Source organism: Austrofundulus limnaeus, unplaced genomic scaffold (genome assembly GCF_001266775.1).
Source record: "Austrofundulus limnaeus strain Quisiro unplaced genomic scaffold, Austrofundulus_limnaeus-1.0 Scaffold139, whole genome shotgun sequence".
Taxonomy (NCBI): Eukaryota; Metazoa; Chordata; class Actinopteri; order Cyprinodontiformes; family Rivulidae; genus Austrofundulus; species Austrofundulus limnaeus.
The window spans coordinates 685,575-701,046 of NW_013952541.1; the positions used below are offsets into that span (position 1 = coordinate 685,575).

The 15,472-nt window shown below is 39.6% G+C and overlaps 2 protein-coding genes across 2 annotated transcripts in view; both read right to left on the reverse strand.

The window, feature by feature from the left end:
* Window positions 1-705: 705 nt before the first annotated feature.
* LOC106522888 (neuropilin-1a) lies at window positions 706-5,994 on the reverse strand. Its single transcript, XM_014016120.1, has 4 exons — window positions 5,923-5,994; window positions 3,926-4,070; window positions 3,740-3,784; window positions 706-3,643 (listed from the first exon to the last, which is right to left on the reverse strand). Exons 1-4 carry the CDS (start codon window positions 5,992-5,994, stop codon window positions 3,366-3,368), a joined length of 540 nt encoding a protein of 179 aa, XP_013871574.1. The 3' UTR covers window positions 706-3,365.
* LOC106522908 (neuropilin-1a) overlaps window positions 5,166-15,472 on the reverse strand; it is a gene marked incomplete in the record, with an annotated part of 176,005 nt that continues 165,698 nt past the window's right edge. The window contains 8 exon segments of the mRNA XM_014016147.1: window positions 5,166-6,282; window positions 6,379-6,423; window positions 6,565-6,661; window positions 7,607-7,908; window positions 9,862-9,999; window positions 11,403-11,441; window positions 12,630-12,803; window positions 14,770-14,914. Of these exon segments, the coding sequence (XP_013871601.1) occupies window positions 6,005-6,282; window positions 6,379-6,423; window positions 6,565-6,661; window positions 7,607-7,908; window positions 9,862-9,999; window positions 11,403-11,441; window positions 12,630-12,803; window positions 14,770-14,914 (1,218 nt within the window).

Sequence of the window (15,472 nt, forward strand, 5' to 3'; positions counted from 1 at the left end):
CATCTCACCCACAGCCTTTAGGCCTTTTTATGCTAAAAAATAATCATCACGTTGAGAAAAAATGAACTTTTATCCATTTTGTTTCAATCTTGAAAACAAAGTTATCCACAGTCTGTTATGAGTGACTCTCAGTTACTACCACACCAGATTTCAGCTCATTATCTGTAAAACTGACTGAGTCGAAACCATGTTTGCATTTGTTAAATTGATGTAGCTGTGGCGGCCATCTTGAATTGGGTCAACTCAAAAAGTTAATGATTTACAAACATCCAGTGACTAATATCTGAGAATTTCATTATAATCTGTCCAATGGTTCATGAGATAWTTTGCTAACAGATGCCAATATGTTAAGCACAAATATTGCACGTAATAGAGCTTTGAGTACGAGTTAGGAATGACTTTGGGCTACTACCTCAACAAATTGTAGCTCATTATCTGTAAAACTGAGTTAGAACCATTTTTGTGTTTGCTAAGGTTGATTAGCTGTGGCGGCCATCTTGAAATGGGTCAACACCAGATGTTAATCTGCTGTAAACGAACATTTAATTAATTTTCTCTGGAAGTTTTATTTAAAAAAATCAACTTTATTCTGAAATATTTTGCTAATGCCTCAGAAAAAGAATCAAACATTCCTAAAATGAAACACTAAAAATGTAATTTTAAGAGTTAAAAAAAGCTTCAGGGCAGTTTTATTTTTATTTTTTATTATTTAAAACATTTATTTGATCCAAGTCTTTGGAATGTAATAGTCAGCGATGAACGTCTGAGACAACAAATAAACAAGTTCTGGTTCTGAAAGTACAAACAATACTTTTAGTCACATAAGGCCTCACTRCTTCCCATTCCCAATACTTTTTACTTCCTTAATTCCTTTTTTTTAATGTTTCTTTTTTTTTTCCGAGACAACAAAATTACAGAAACGGTACAGAAAATAAAACTTTTTTTCTCGTCATACAAATAAAATCCTATAACAATGGCACGTACATCAGTGACRGTACGAAATAAAAAATAAAAACACGAGGTGATAATAATTTTACCAAGTAAATAAAACCGTTACGCTCCAATATATAAGATTTTTCAAGAATGAAAAACATCTCTGTAAATTGTACATTTCAGAGTTGTAACCTGGTTTTTTTTCTTTAAAACCACGTTAAAACAAAAACAATAACACTTTTTCTTTCTCTTTTCATAAATCAACATCATAAACACATTTTTTAATTTAAATATAATCAGTGCAACATTTGTTTTCGGGACGAGTCGAGTGCTGCGGCATCCTTCGGTTCATGAGCAAAGCAACTCGTCTGTTTATTTCTGCGGCYGAGACGTGGAAAAGTGAACGTTTGTCAGAAAACTTTGATTGAAAATGTCGCTAAAACTCAAGTCGAAAGGAAGCAACAGCTTTACACTTTGGACTGTAAAAATAAACACGTTTAACAGTAAAAAAAAAAAAATAAAACGTAGTTGTAACGTCCTATTTACTCACATAAACCATTGATTGGTGGTGGTCATGGTCCTGCTAATCAGCTAACAAATTAGCATTAGCATAGTGCTAACAAATTAGCATTAGCATAGCATTAGTGGTTTTGCGTTAATAAAGCTACACTTTTAGTTAGCAAATTATGAGTTAGCAAAGCTAACTTTTTGGTTAGCAATTAAGCATAATCATTACTTAGGTTACATATGTATTCTTTGCCAGCATTAAAATTGATTAACTTCAATAATTATTCTTGCTCCCGATGCCGCTTCGTTTTCTTCTCTTCTCGGCCTTCACCTCGATTCTTCCTGTGGCCTCTTCCTGTCACGCTCCCTCCTCTGCTGGGGRTCAAGCGGGGGCTCTGCAGGTCTGATTCCAATTCTAGTGATGACTGGAGCGGTCGGGTCKCTTGACAGCACACCACTGTTCAGAACCAGTAGGTTCCACTAATCAGCTAATAATAGAACAAWTTTTTTGTTTAGCTGATTAGCTTTTTCACTAACTTTGAAGGAGACAAACGTGTTAAGCAGACAAAGTGACAGTCGTCTTAGAGGTTAGAATTAGCTGTTTAGTGTTAGCTTCTGTAAATTTCTTTTCATGATTAGCAGTTCGCAATGCTAACTCTTTGGCTAGCTGTTGTAATATTTTGTCTTGATTTACTTCTGTGGAAACTTTGAGCAGTTAAAATCTTAACTGTTGGTTGTTTTCATACAGAAGCAGCAGCAGCAGCAGCTAGCTGTAGCATTTTTGTTAGTTTTTTTTAATTTTGGTTGTTTAAGGTGGTAAAAACAGTTAATTTAATGTAATTTGGCTCTAATATTTCACTAAAATTACCAAACAGAAAACATTAATTCATGTTTTTTTTTGTCCAAACTGTGTTCGTTCTCATTTTTCTATATGAAAACAGAAAAATGAAGCTTTGATTTTTTGAATAAATGATTGAGATCAGTGATTGTTTACCCTGTTTAGAAATAAATTCACTGAGTTTTCCTCCTTTTATCCAGCAGGTTAAAAGGTAACATGTTTCCTGAAAGGATGCTGCAGCACTGGTGTCATTTTTTTCTTTCCTTTATAGAAAAAGGCTCAAATATATTACAACCTACAGTATGTACAATACGTTGGATGTGTCACGTGCCGTCAAAACGAGGCATCCAGGGCTCCTGCACCGGTTCCTTCTGAGGGGAAATGTCATCGTTTACTTCAGTCCTGCAAAACAAATAACCCAGTCGGCAAAGCGTGAGGGTCCGCGGTAGTAAACAAAACAAAACAAATATAAAAACGCACGTTTGTGATCACAGTTTGAACGTTGTTCCTCCTCCGCGGTGTCACGCCACCCGATGGGAGAACAACCAGCAGAAACAAACAAGGCAACGGAAAAACAAGAAAAAAAAGGCACTGTCGGAGCAGGTCAGGGCCTGCAGCAAGTACACACAGACACACACGCACGCACAGACACACACACCTTAGATGTAGAGGTTCATGAGTGTGACTCTTTCATCCGCCGGGACAATTAGTCCAACATTAAATTTCACATCGTTTCTGTAAAACAACAAACTGAACGACGACGACAAACAAAAACAAAAAATCTTTCCGTAAAAGTTCACGAACGATACTTTCATCTGAATTGGTCTCAACACCAGCGTGTGATTACGTGAAATCAACGAAGCACGTCCAAAAAAAAAAAAGTACGAAAAGAAATTCAGAATTTTCTTCTTTTTTTTTGTGTTGCTGTACAGATTTTTTTACACACAGTGCCCCCTGCAGGTCAGTCCCTTCCATCGCAGCTCCTGAGGATTAAAACCAGCTCGCCGTCCCGTCGGTGGCCTCAGCCCCTCCTGATTGGCTGCGCGTCCGCAGCTCCGCCTCATTGTTTTTGTTCATTTTTAAACGCTCACGCCTCGGAGTAGTTGTGCGTCTGTCCGTTCATCTTGTCCTTCTTTAGCTTCACGCCGTCCACCAGCTCGAAGTTATAGTTCTCCAGGGCAGATAAGTTCCTGTCCGTCATGCTGCCCTGCGAGCAGGCGCAGTACAGGACCACGCCGCAGATGGCGCCCAGGAAGACGCCCAGAGCCGACATGGCGATGATGGTGATGAGGATGGGGTCCAGGGTCTTCAGCATGTTGCCCGGACCGCCGAGGTCCCCCGTTTCCTGAGAGAGGGAGTCCACGGCTGCAGGAAACAATAAATAAATAAATAAAATTCAAACAGTTAATTTGTTTTTTTAACAGACGTGAACCTCGTGACTGTAACATGTAGAAAACTCACGCAGCATGAAGATATCAGTGGGAGGAGTGGTCGGAGTTTCTGGATCTGGAGTAAAAAAAAAAACTTATTAAAACAGAGTCGAAACAAGTTAGCATGAAGTCCTGAAGTTTGAATTATAAGTCCATGATTTACTGATACAGCTGTTGTTATTGTTGTTGAGGTAAACAAGCAGTAAATAAAACTCACTCCTGCAGTCCTGAATGTTGAGTACGTCCACGATCTGGATGTTATCGACAGCGATGAGTCCTGTGCTGCGTCTGTCTGAGACGCCTTCGATCACCACCTGAGAAAAACAACAACATAGCTGAAAACTCAGATACAGAGCTAAAACCTTCAACACAGAGCTAAAATAACTAAACACAGAGCTAAAATCTTCAATACAGAGCTAAAATAACTAAATACAGAGCTAAAACCTTCAACACAGAGCTAAAATAACTAAATACAGAGCTAAAAACCCTCGAACACAGAGCTAAAATAACTAAATACAGAGCTAAAAACCCTCAAACACTGAGCTAAAAAACTCCATATACAAAACTAAAACCTTACAGAGCTAAANGCATAATCATTACGTAGGTTACATATGTATTCTTTGCCAGCATTAAAATTGATTAACTTCAATAATTATTCTTGCTCCCGATGCCGCTTCGTTTTCTTCTCTTCTCGGCCTTCACCTCGATTCTTCCTGTGGCCTCTTCCTGTCACGCTCCCTCCTCTGCTGGGGRTCAAGCGGGGGCTCTGCAGGTCTGATTCCAATTCTAGTGATGACTGGAGCGGTCGGGTCKCTTGACAGCACACCACTGTTCAGAACCAGTAGGTTCCACTAATCAGCTAATAATAGAACAAWTTTTTTGTTTAGCTGATTAGCTTTTTCACTAACTTTGAAGGAGACAAACGTGTTAAGCAGACAAAGTGACAGTCGTCTTAGAGGTTAGAATTAGCTGTTTAGTGTTAGCTTCTGTAAATTTCTTTTCATGATTAGCAGTTCGCAATGCTAACTCTTTGGCTAGCTGTTGTAATATTTTGTCTTGATTTACTTCTGTGGAAACTTTGAGCAGTTAAAATCTTAACTGTTGGTTGTTTTCATACAGAAGCAGCAGCAGCAGCAGCTAGCTGTAGCATTTTTGTTAGTTTTTTTTAATTTTGGTTGTTTAAGGTGGTAAAAACAGTTAATTTAATGTAATTTGGCTCTAATATTTCACTAAAATTACCAAACAGAAAACATTAATTCATGTTTTTTTTTGTCCAAACTGTGTTCGTTCTCATTTTTCTATATGAAAACAGAAAAATGAAGCTTTGATTTTTTGAATAAATGATTGAGATCAGTGATTGTTTACCCTGTTTAGAAATAAATTCACTGAGTTTTCCTCCTTTTATCCAGCAGGTTAAAAGGTAACATGTTTCCTGAAAGGATGCTGCAGCACTGGTGTCATTTTTTTCTTTCCTTTATAGAAAAAGGCTCAAATATATTACAACCTACAGTATGTACAATACGTTGGATGTGTCACGTGCCGTCAAAACGAGGCATCCAGGGCTCCTGCACCGGTTCCTTCTGAGGGGAAATGTCATCGTTTACTTCAGTCCTGCAAAACAAATAACCCAGTCGGCAAAGCGTGAGGGTCCGCGGTAGTAAACAAAACAAAACAAATATAAAAACGCACGTTTGTGATCACAGTTTGAACGTTGTTCCTCCTCCGCGGTGTCACGCCACCCGATGGGAGAACAACCAGCAGAAACAAACAAGGCAACGGAAAAACRAGAAAAAAAAGGCACTGTCGGAGCAGGTCAGGGCCTGCAGCAAGTACACACAGACACACACGCACGCACAGACACACACACCTTAGATGTAGAGGTTCATGAGTGTGACTCTTTCATCCGCCGGGACAATTAGTCCAACATTAAATTTCACATCGTTTCTGTAAAACAACAAACTGAACGACGACGACAAACAAAAACAAAAAATCTTTCCGTAAAAGTTCACGAACGATACTTTCATCTGAATTGGTCTCAACACCAGCGTGTGATTACGTGAAATCAACGAAGCACGTCCAAAAAAAAAAAAGTACGAAAAGAAATTCAGAATTTTCTTCTTTTTTTTTGTGTTGCTGTACAGATTTTTTTACACACAGTGCCCCCTGCAGGTCAGTCCCTTCCATCGCAGCTCCTGAGGATTAAAACCAGCTCGCCGTCCCGTCGGTGGCCTCAGCCCCTCCTGATTGGCTGCGCGTCCGCAGCTCCGCCTCATTGTTTTTGTTCATTTTTAAACGCTCACGCCTCGGAGTAGTTGTGCGTCTGTCCGTTCATCTTGTCCTTCTTTAGCTTCACGCCGTCCACCAGCTCGAAGTTATAGTTCTCCAGGGCAGATAAGTTCCTGTCCGTCATGCTGCCCTGCGAGCAGGCGCAGTACAGGACCACGCCGCAGATGGCGCCCAGGAAGACGCCCAGAGCCGACATGGCGATGATGGTGATGAGGATGGGGTCCAGGGTCTTCAGCATGTTGCCCGGACCGCCGAGGTCCCCCGTTTCCTGAGAGAGGGAGTCCACGGCTGCAGGAAACAATAAATAAATAAATAAAATTCAAACAGTTAATTTGTTTTTTTAACAGACGTGAACCTCGTGACTGTAACATGTAGAAAACTCACGCAGCATGAAGATATCAGTGGGAGGAGTGGTCGGAGTTTCTGGATCTGGAGTAAAAAAAAAAACTTATTAAAACAGAGTCGAAACAAGTTAGCATGAAGTCCTGAAGTTTGAATTATAAGTCCATGATTTACTGATACAGCTGTTGTTATTGTTGTTGAGGTAAACAAGCAGTAAATAAAACTCACTCCTGCAGTCCTGAATGTTGAGTACGTCCACGATCTGGATGTTATCGACAGCGATGAGTCCTGTGCTGCGTCTGTCTGAGACGCCTTCGATCACCACCTGAGAAAAACAACAACATAGCTGAAAACTCAGATACAGAGCTAAAACCTTCAACACAGAGCTAAAATAACTAAACACAGAGCTAAAATCTTCAATACAGAGCTAAAATAACTAAATACAGAGCTAAAACCTTCAACACAGAGCTAAAATAACTAAATACAGAGCTAAAAACCCTCGAACACAGAGCTAAAATAACTAAATACAGAGCTAAAAACCCTCAAACACTGAGCTAAAAAACTCCATATACAAAACTAAAACCTTACAGAGCTAAAAGCCCTCGAACAAAGATCTAAAACCCCTTAAATAAAAGAGCAAAAAACCCTTAAACACAGAGCTAAAAACCCTCAAACACAGAGGTAAAAACCCTTAAACACAGAGCTAAAAACCCTCAAACACAGAGGTAAAAACTCTTAAAGAGCTAAAAACCCTCAAACACAAAGAGCTAAAAAACCCTTAAACAAAGAGCTAAAAACCTTCAAACACAGAGCTAAAACACTTAAATAAATAGTTAAAACCCCTCAAATACAAAGAGCTAAAAACCCTTAAAGAGCTAAAAACCCTCAAACACAAAGAGCTAATAAACCTAACAGAAAGCAAAGAGATTGAAAATAGATAAAAATTGTGACTGAGTTAAAAACYCGATGCTTGATGCACCCAGTTGTGTGTTAAAGTATATTTTGAAGCAGTCTTTAAAATGTTTTAGAAAAAACTGAAACATTCTGGAGGCCATGAACTACTAATTATTATTATTATTAACACCCCAGATTAAACTTTAAACTTTGATAAACAGTCAAATGAAAGTTTAAATGAACCATAAATAAAATATCGAACTTWGAATCAAGAATTTAAGTGTTGAGAGCTGAAGACAGGAAAACATCAACTTCCTCCTTAACTTGATTAATTTACTTTATATTCATATTTAATTTAATTTATAAAGTATTTTACCTGGTAGGGGAGGCTGGAGCGTGGCAGCAGAACCCGACCCTCCCTCCACCGGTTGCCCTGATGGCCGCTGGCCATCCACAGTTGGTGTCCCTCCTCCGTCTCCTGCTGGTGTTTGATGTGCAGCGTCCCCACGTGCTCGCCGCTCATGTGGTACCAGAAGGACATGCACAGGTTGGCGTCGGGCGTGGTGATGGGGAGGCTGACCAGCCGGGCCACCTTCTCCTCATCATCTTTGTTGTCTCCGGTTTTCYTCGGTGTGTTGGGGTCAGTCAGCGCTGTGTAGATGAAGTTCCCCGGTCCGCCTGCAGGGGGCAGCAAGACACAACAAGTCAGGCTGAGCTGGAGTCAATAAATGAGACAATCTTTGCATTTTTTAGTAGAAAAAAGCTTCAATAGAAGTTTTATTGTGACAATAAAGGCCTCCTACAATCTCAAGGGTGTTCTGGACACAAAGAGTCTTTTCATATCTTGAATTCCAGCCTCAAACACCCCGAAGACATCAAGGACTTCACAAGGTCTTCAGAGAAAACAAAGAGCCGAGTATCAGCAGGCTTCAGAGGGAACGTCTGACCTGCCGCCACAAAGAGCTCATTTTTTACTTCTGATCTGGTTAAGTCAAGAAATCAAGGAGAAATGATTCATTTCAGAGCCGCTGCCGTCTCCCAGCAAATATCCATCAAAGCTGAGAGGTGAGGCGGCGCTGATGGATTCTTTCTGTTGACTTTTCTTTCAAAAACGCCTTTAAGGTCGTTTTCATCATTTTCACTCGATTCAACCAGATTCCTCCACTCACCGCTGAGTCCTGCATTTTAACACCACAACAGAGTCTGTCTGAGATCAAAATGTCTATAAATATATTGATGTATCAGTACAACAGTCTCTGTATGAGATCAATGGATAATATATACGTATATAATGTATAAATATACTGATGTATCAGGATCACCCACTGCCTTGGCGGGCGGGCGGGCGATCATGTGACCACCTGCAGGTTCATCGCTCCGCTCTTAAAACTTTACATATGATGAAAAACAAGAACAGAACAATCTGAACCAAGTTTAGTCTTTTGTTTTGACAGAAGCCCCGCCCCCAACAGGTACTGTACATACCTAATATCTATAGTTCCTGATTTGTAGCTGGTACTACCCATCAAGTACCACCCAGAATGTACTGTTTAGTATGTACATGGCACGCATTTACCAAGTACCAGGTATGTATCAAAAAAAGTACAAAGTATGTACCCAGCAGGTATTTACCAAAAAAAAAAATACAAAGTATGTACCCAGCAGGTATTTACCAAAAAAAAAAATACAAAGTATGTACCCAGCAGGTATTTACCAAAAAAGTACAAATTATGTACCCAGCAGGTATTTACCAAAAAAGTACAAAGTATGTACCCAGCAGGTATTTGCCAAAAAAGTACAAAGTATGTACCCAGCAGGTATTTACCAAAAAAAATACAAAGTATGTACCCAGCAGGTATTTACCAATAAAGTACAAATTATGTACCCAGCAGGTATTTACCAATAAAGTACAAATTATGTACCCAGCAGGTATTTACCAAAAAAGTACACAGTATGTATCCATCAGGTATGTACCAAAAAAGCACAAAGTATGTACCCAGCAGATATGTACAAAAAAAGTACAAAGTATATACCCAACAAGTACCTGGTACACACCAAACAAGTACAAAGTACATATCCATAAAGTATCCGGTATGTACCCATATGTATACAACCAGTACCAAGTACCAGATACATAACTGGCAAGTACAAAACACCTACATGGAAAGTACAATATACTATACTAACACCTACATATACAAGTACAATGTACCTGGAAAATACCTGGTATGTACCCTACAAGTACAAAGAACGTACTCGGAAAGTACAAGGTACATATCTGGCAAGTACAAAGTACAATGATTGTACCAGGCATATACCAGGTATGTATCCAGAAAGTATAAGACAGGTATCCGACAAGTACAAAGACTTGCCTGGCAAGTACAAAGTATGTATCATGAAAATATCAGGGTACGTACACACACACACACAAACAAACAAACAAACTGATGTATGCCTAGTAAGTACCAGGTTTGTACCAGGTTTGTACCACTTACATACTTGGTAAGTGCCAAACTAGTCCTCAGCACATACCCGGTACCTACCGAGCATTCACCCAGCTCATACCTGGTAGATACCTGGTAAGTACGCAGTACTACTAGGCAGTATTTTGTTCATTATGTGTAGTTTCACCTGTGTGGTCCAGGATCGGTACCCTGTGGACCCCGGGGGTCTCACTGGTCTGGATGAACCACTCGGCTCCCGAACCGGTCTCTTTGGTCCAGCCGCAGAACGAGGAGAAGTCGAAGTTACAGGCGAACCACAGGTACGCTGCAGGTGAGAGGGGAGGGGCCAGAGCTGTCGTTATAAACAAGGAAACAAACAGATTCTGGAACACAGATCCTCTTTGTGGAGCCAAGGAAAAACCACCTTCAGGGTCTCATTATCCTTCGGATAAATCCCAGGTGTTTTACTAACCAAGCCCCGCCCCCTCCCCGCTGCAGTAAAACCATCCAGGGAGCCGAATCAAGCGGTACCAGAACCTCTGTTCCGAGCCAGACATCATTTATTTCTTTATAAAATCTGGTTTCGTGCAGTTTTACTGACTAATCTGCTTCACGCAGACAGAAGAGGAAATAAAAACACTCAACAGTTTGTTGCCAAACTATTAGAAACTCTCACAGTTTTACTCTATAAAAGCTCTGGAAGGCCCTCTTTAAAACACAGAATAAAACAGCATGTTGCGCTTTTATTTTGAAGGCATTGTCAGACGAAAGTCTGACAATGCCTTCAAAATAAAAGCGCAACATGTGCCGTCTTGTCTTCTTCTTAGGATTTCTGTCCAAGTAGCCAAAATTAAATTTCTTAAATTTATTTTAGAAATAGTTTTTTTTCCCAGGTTATTTTGTCCTCCGTGGTTACTCGTTTTAATCCAGGACTCTTTGACGAGTCAGATCAGACAGAAGATGATTTTAACCTGAAACGTTTGGCTCTAAGAAACTTTATTTCACCCAAGATTTCTTCAAGAAAACAACCGTGGCYGTCTGAACCGTTTTATTTTCCCCGACAGATAAAAACTTCGGCTCATATGGGTTTGATTTAAATCAGGACGAAGCTGAAAAACAAAAATAAACTAAAAAAGGAAACTAAAATCTCTCTATCTTAGTTGTGTTTTCAAACAGAAGCACAAACCTTTTTTTTAAACCTTTACAGGGTGGATATATTACTATATATTTTTTKATTTTTAGAGGCTAATAAGATGCAGAGATGACTTCAGAGCTGCACGGTTCAACCTCAAACTGTCTGTGCGACGCTTCAGCTCAGCTAATTGAGACCCAGGAGGTTTTTTTTTTTACTCTTTCGCACAGTCCTCATTTTTTTTAAAAACATTTCCCTTTACCTGGACTCTTCCTTCCTGTTTTAGCCTCTTCATCTTTTCACCGTCCGAATTCCTCGCTCGTTTCTTTAYCTCGCTGTCCTGACTGACATGTTGACCTTTTTGCTCCACTTTAGCTCAGCTGGGATGTTTACAGGTTCAACTTTATGAATTTACAAAATAAAAGCGTTGCTTTTRTTTTGCTTTTACTGTGGATAAATTATCTGCTGCTGGTTTCATCCAGGAAGTCTGAAAACGCCTAAATATCCTCAACTTCAGAACGTTTAGGATGTTTCCTTTAAGGAAGTCTACTGGTGGTGGGGTGTGGGGGGGTGTAGGGGGCGGGGTCTGTCCTCACCTGGGATGTCCATGTTGGGGTTGGCGGTGATGACGTCTCCTGTTACAGACAGATGGGACAGTCAGGGTTGRGGTCAAAGGTCAAATAAGCTCCTCCCACTCACAAAGACAAACTCAGAACCAGGTTTTACTTTTTTTCACTTAAAAAAAATCTATGGTAGGAATACTGTACATATTACAGCTCAGTATCCTAGTACTGATATGTAAGTAATACTTAGCTGGTACTTCATTTGCACTTAATACCAACCTGTACTTATTTGGTAAGAACTTGGTACAAACAAGGTATCCGTACAGGTATCAAATACTTAACTCTTACCTGGTAMTTGYATCAGATWCATACTTATTACTTATCCAGTATGTACCAAGTATGTACTGGGTACTTTGTACTGAGTACACAGGTACAGATAACCCACAACTAATCATGTTAAGTACCTGGAACATTCCAGGTTTGTACCAGGTCCTTAACTGTACGCAATATTTACCTGGTACTTACAGGGTACGTATCCACCCGGTATGGTTGTACCTTGTACTTATATAGTACTTACATGATTGGTACATACCTAATATGTATTTGTTATGTACCTAAAACTTAATTAGGAATTACGTGGTACATAAGTACATACCAGGTACTTAGTTTTACCTAATATTTACCTGGTAAGTACATGGTACTTATCCACCAGGTATGTTTGTATCTTGTACTTATTTAGTACTTACATGGTAGGTACATATTTAATATGTACTTGGTATGCACCTAATACTTAGATGGTGATTACTTAATACAAATCAAGTAAATACCAGGTACTTATTTTTACCTAATATTTACCTGGTACGTGCCTGGTATGTCCTAAGTAGTACACACAGTTCATGTAGAATGTAGTACCTAGTACATACCAGGAAGTAAATATAGAGTACATCAATACAGGTTAAGTATCAGGTACTACCTGTAACTATACCTGACCTAGTTAGTACTGGGAATGTACTGTACATACCAGATACTTATCTGTACCTAATATTTACCTGGTATGTACCGGTTTGTATTATGTATTACTACCAAACACACGTTTTTTTTTAAGATATATATATATATTTTTAACATCATTTTCTGGTCCAAGTTTATTTTTTAGTATTATTTTCACATCGTTAAATCAATAAAAACAGAATTTAAAGGAGGAAAGAAGCAAATAAACTTTAAGATGTATTTAATTTTTGGTATTTTTCTTTCATTTACCGATCACATAGTCGGGCGTCTCCGTCTCTTCGGTGCAGTGCTGCCCGCCGTCCTCGCAGTCTGCAGCCGGAGTCGTGCTCGGGATGGTGGGCGGCGCCGCCGTGGTCGCCCCGAACGTGGTGACGGGCAGCGTGGAGGCCAGCGGGGTGGTGGGGGGCGCCGTGGTGCTTATCTCTGGAAACAAAACGGGTTTTGATTTTAGAGCTAAAACAACACGAAGAGATGAATTATAACCAGCGGTGGGCATTATTCCGCTAATCAGCTAACGGCTAATACCGAACTCATTTTTTTGTTTAGCAGATTAGCTTTTTCACTAGTGGACCAATTAGTTTCCGCTAAATTAGGTTTTGTCACATCTAAGTACGCTAACAGCTAAATATAAACTGGTTTGTGTCAGTCATTTTAGCGGTTAGCKATTAGCTATGTGTTARCTTCTGCTCATTGTTTWCCACAGTTTTAGCGGTTTAGCTTTAGCAAAGCAGATTGTTTATCTGTGCCCACCACTGCCCACCTGTGACATYGAATCAGGTCGATTGTTCCGGTTGTTGAACAGAACCCAGAAAAACTAAAGTATTTACAGGATTTATTCAGTCGCTGCCTGATAAAAAAAAAAATCTGGTTTGACTTTCCTGGGGGACATTTGCGGCGCAGAACAAACAAACTCTTACATCCAGTTAAATCCTGATACAAAGTCAACAGTTTTATGCAAATAAAAAAATCTGCTGAATTTGAAAAAAACCAAACAAAAACAAACAAACAAATCCCAGCTGGTTTGTATTTAATTAAAGTGCGTTTGTGACATTTTGAGTGGGATGGAGGTTTGTTCTCTCAGCAGCCAGGATTGTCAGAACCAAGCAGGTGATTTAAACTCCGAGCAGCAGAACAACAACAAACCATGAAGCTCGTTAAGTTTCYCTGGGAAAGATATTTATACGTTTGTGTAAAAACAGGGAGAAACTCGTTAACAAGTGTTACAATAMACACAAGAGTCTCAGGGTTTTTAAATAAAATAACTGTGGAATGATCTTAGATCTTATATTTAAGGGTTTTGTTGAGAGAAATTAAAGAATATTTTTAATTCAAAAGCACAAATTTGACCTTTTTTTGGCCTTATTAACTCATTAGATCCAAGTTTTAGTATTTATGTGTGATATTAAGCAGTTTATGCAGATGTCTAACAGATGAAAAATGTCCTCCATATTTGAAATGTTTGACCACATCAGCTTTAACTCACTTTTCCACAAAGAAATTTGGGATTAAAAGTGGCCTTCAAGGAACTGCTGGGCCTTTAATCTGCGATCACTTCCTGCAGCTTGTTTCTGTTCATTCATAGCATCTTTGTTGCTTCTGTTTTTCTCGTTGAAGATGTTTCTTTTCCATCTGAGAGGCTTCCTCAGTTCAGACTGGAAGAGATGCTCGTCTAATAAACTTAAGTTTTACATGTTAGTTCCAATGGACTGTGTGTGTTTTTAAAACTAATTGGAGTTTTTGATCTAATTTGGTTTTAATGTTCCCTGTGTCGGGCCTGATGAGAGGAAGTTGTGTTACTTTTTGTACGTTTGGAGGAATCTGTCGACAGGTGCTGCTTTTGTCTGGGGCTGACGGTTGTTTTCCTCCTCTGTGCTGCAGCTCACCTGTCGCCTCCGAACAAAGAGATGTGAAAAGCTGCTGGGAGATTTTGATGTTTTCTGAAGATTAAATAGAATTAAAGAGTGTTCGGATCCAAGATGGCCGACTTCTGCTCACATTAAAAAAAAAAAAAAAAGAATCTCACGGTTTGACTGATTCTTATCTTTCTCTCTGCAGGGCAACCAGATACTCCGGAGGAGCTCACTTCCTCCCTTCATCTGTTCCTGCCTCACCTCCTGTGAGAGGTCACGCCCTCCCTCCTTCCCTCCTTCCCTCCCTCCTTCCCTCCCTCAGCAGCACAGAAACAAACGGGCCATGACTCGCCCCACATTTTAATCTTTTTACTGCCCCTTCAAAGTCAGCAGACCAGAGTTACAAACAAAACCATGCAAAAACATCCATAATGAATATTAAATACAGTATCTACATTAAGCCTGTTTAATTCACACACACACACAGACACACAGACACACAGACACACAGACACACACACACACAGACACACACTTACCGTCTAGTTCACAGCCCAGCAGCTCCAGACGGAGGCCCACGCCCTCGTTGGTCGCTCTCTCTGGGTAAATCCTGACAAACCGGGTCAGAAGTGGACCGACTGATCTCAGCTCTGGGGTTTCGTGGTTCTGATTCCCCATAAATACCTAAAGACACAAAAACAAAATTTTAATTGACATCAAGTAAAGCAGTTAAACATCAGAATCACACAAATATTTTTGCAGTTTATATGTCTCAATTTAGGCCGTAACAAAAAATAAATAAATAAATAAAATAAAATAAAATAAATAAAAAAACTCCTGAACCGTGATTAGCCAAAGGGTCTGATTATCGGTCAGTTTTTATGTTTCTCACACGTTAGCATTTTGCAACTTTTAGCTTTCAGCTAGATTTTTCTTCATTTTAGCATTCAGCTGGACTTTTCTAGAGTTTAGCTTTACCTAGCATTTCATTACCTTTAACTAGTGTTTGCTACTTTCAGATAGCAGTTTGCTATGTTAAAGTTTTAGCTAGTATATTGCTACTTTCAACTTTTAGTTAGCATTTAGGTACTTTTAGGTTTCAGGTCACTTTTCACTATTTTGAGCATCTAGCTAGCCTTGCAACATTTAGCTACATTTAACTTTAAGCTGTTTAAAAAGGGGGACCGGAGGGTGTGCTCCAATTACAGGGGGGTCACACTCTTAAGCCTCCCTGGTAAGGTC

Bases quoted from the DNA above. Each gene is read 5' to 3' on its own strand.
- LOC106522888 (XM_014016120.1), bottom strand. From the start codon at position 5,994: ATGAACAAAAACAATGAGGCGGAGCTGCGGACGCGCAGCCAATCAGGA. The intron at 4,071-5,922 runs GCGAGCTGGTTT...TCTGTGTTGAAG, and splicing joins CTGAGGCCACCGACGGGACG to GTTTTAGCTCTGTATCTGAG. The intron at 3,644-3,739 runs GTGAGTTTTCTA...TGTTTCCTGCAG, and splicing joins CACTGATATCTTCATGCTGC to CCGTGGACTCCCTCTCTCAG.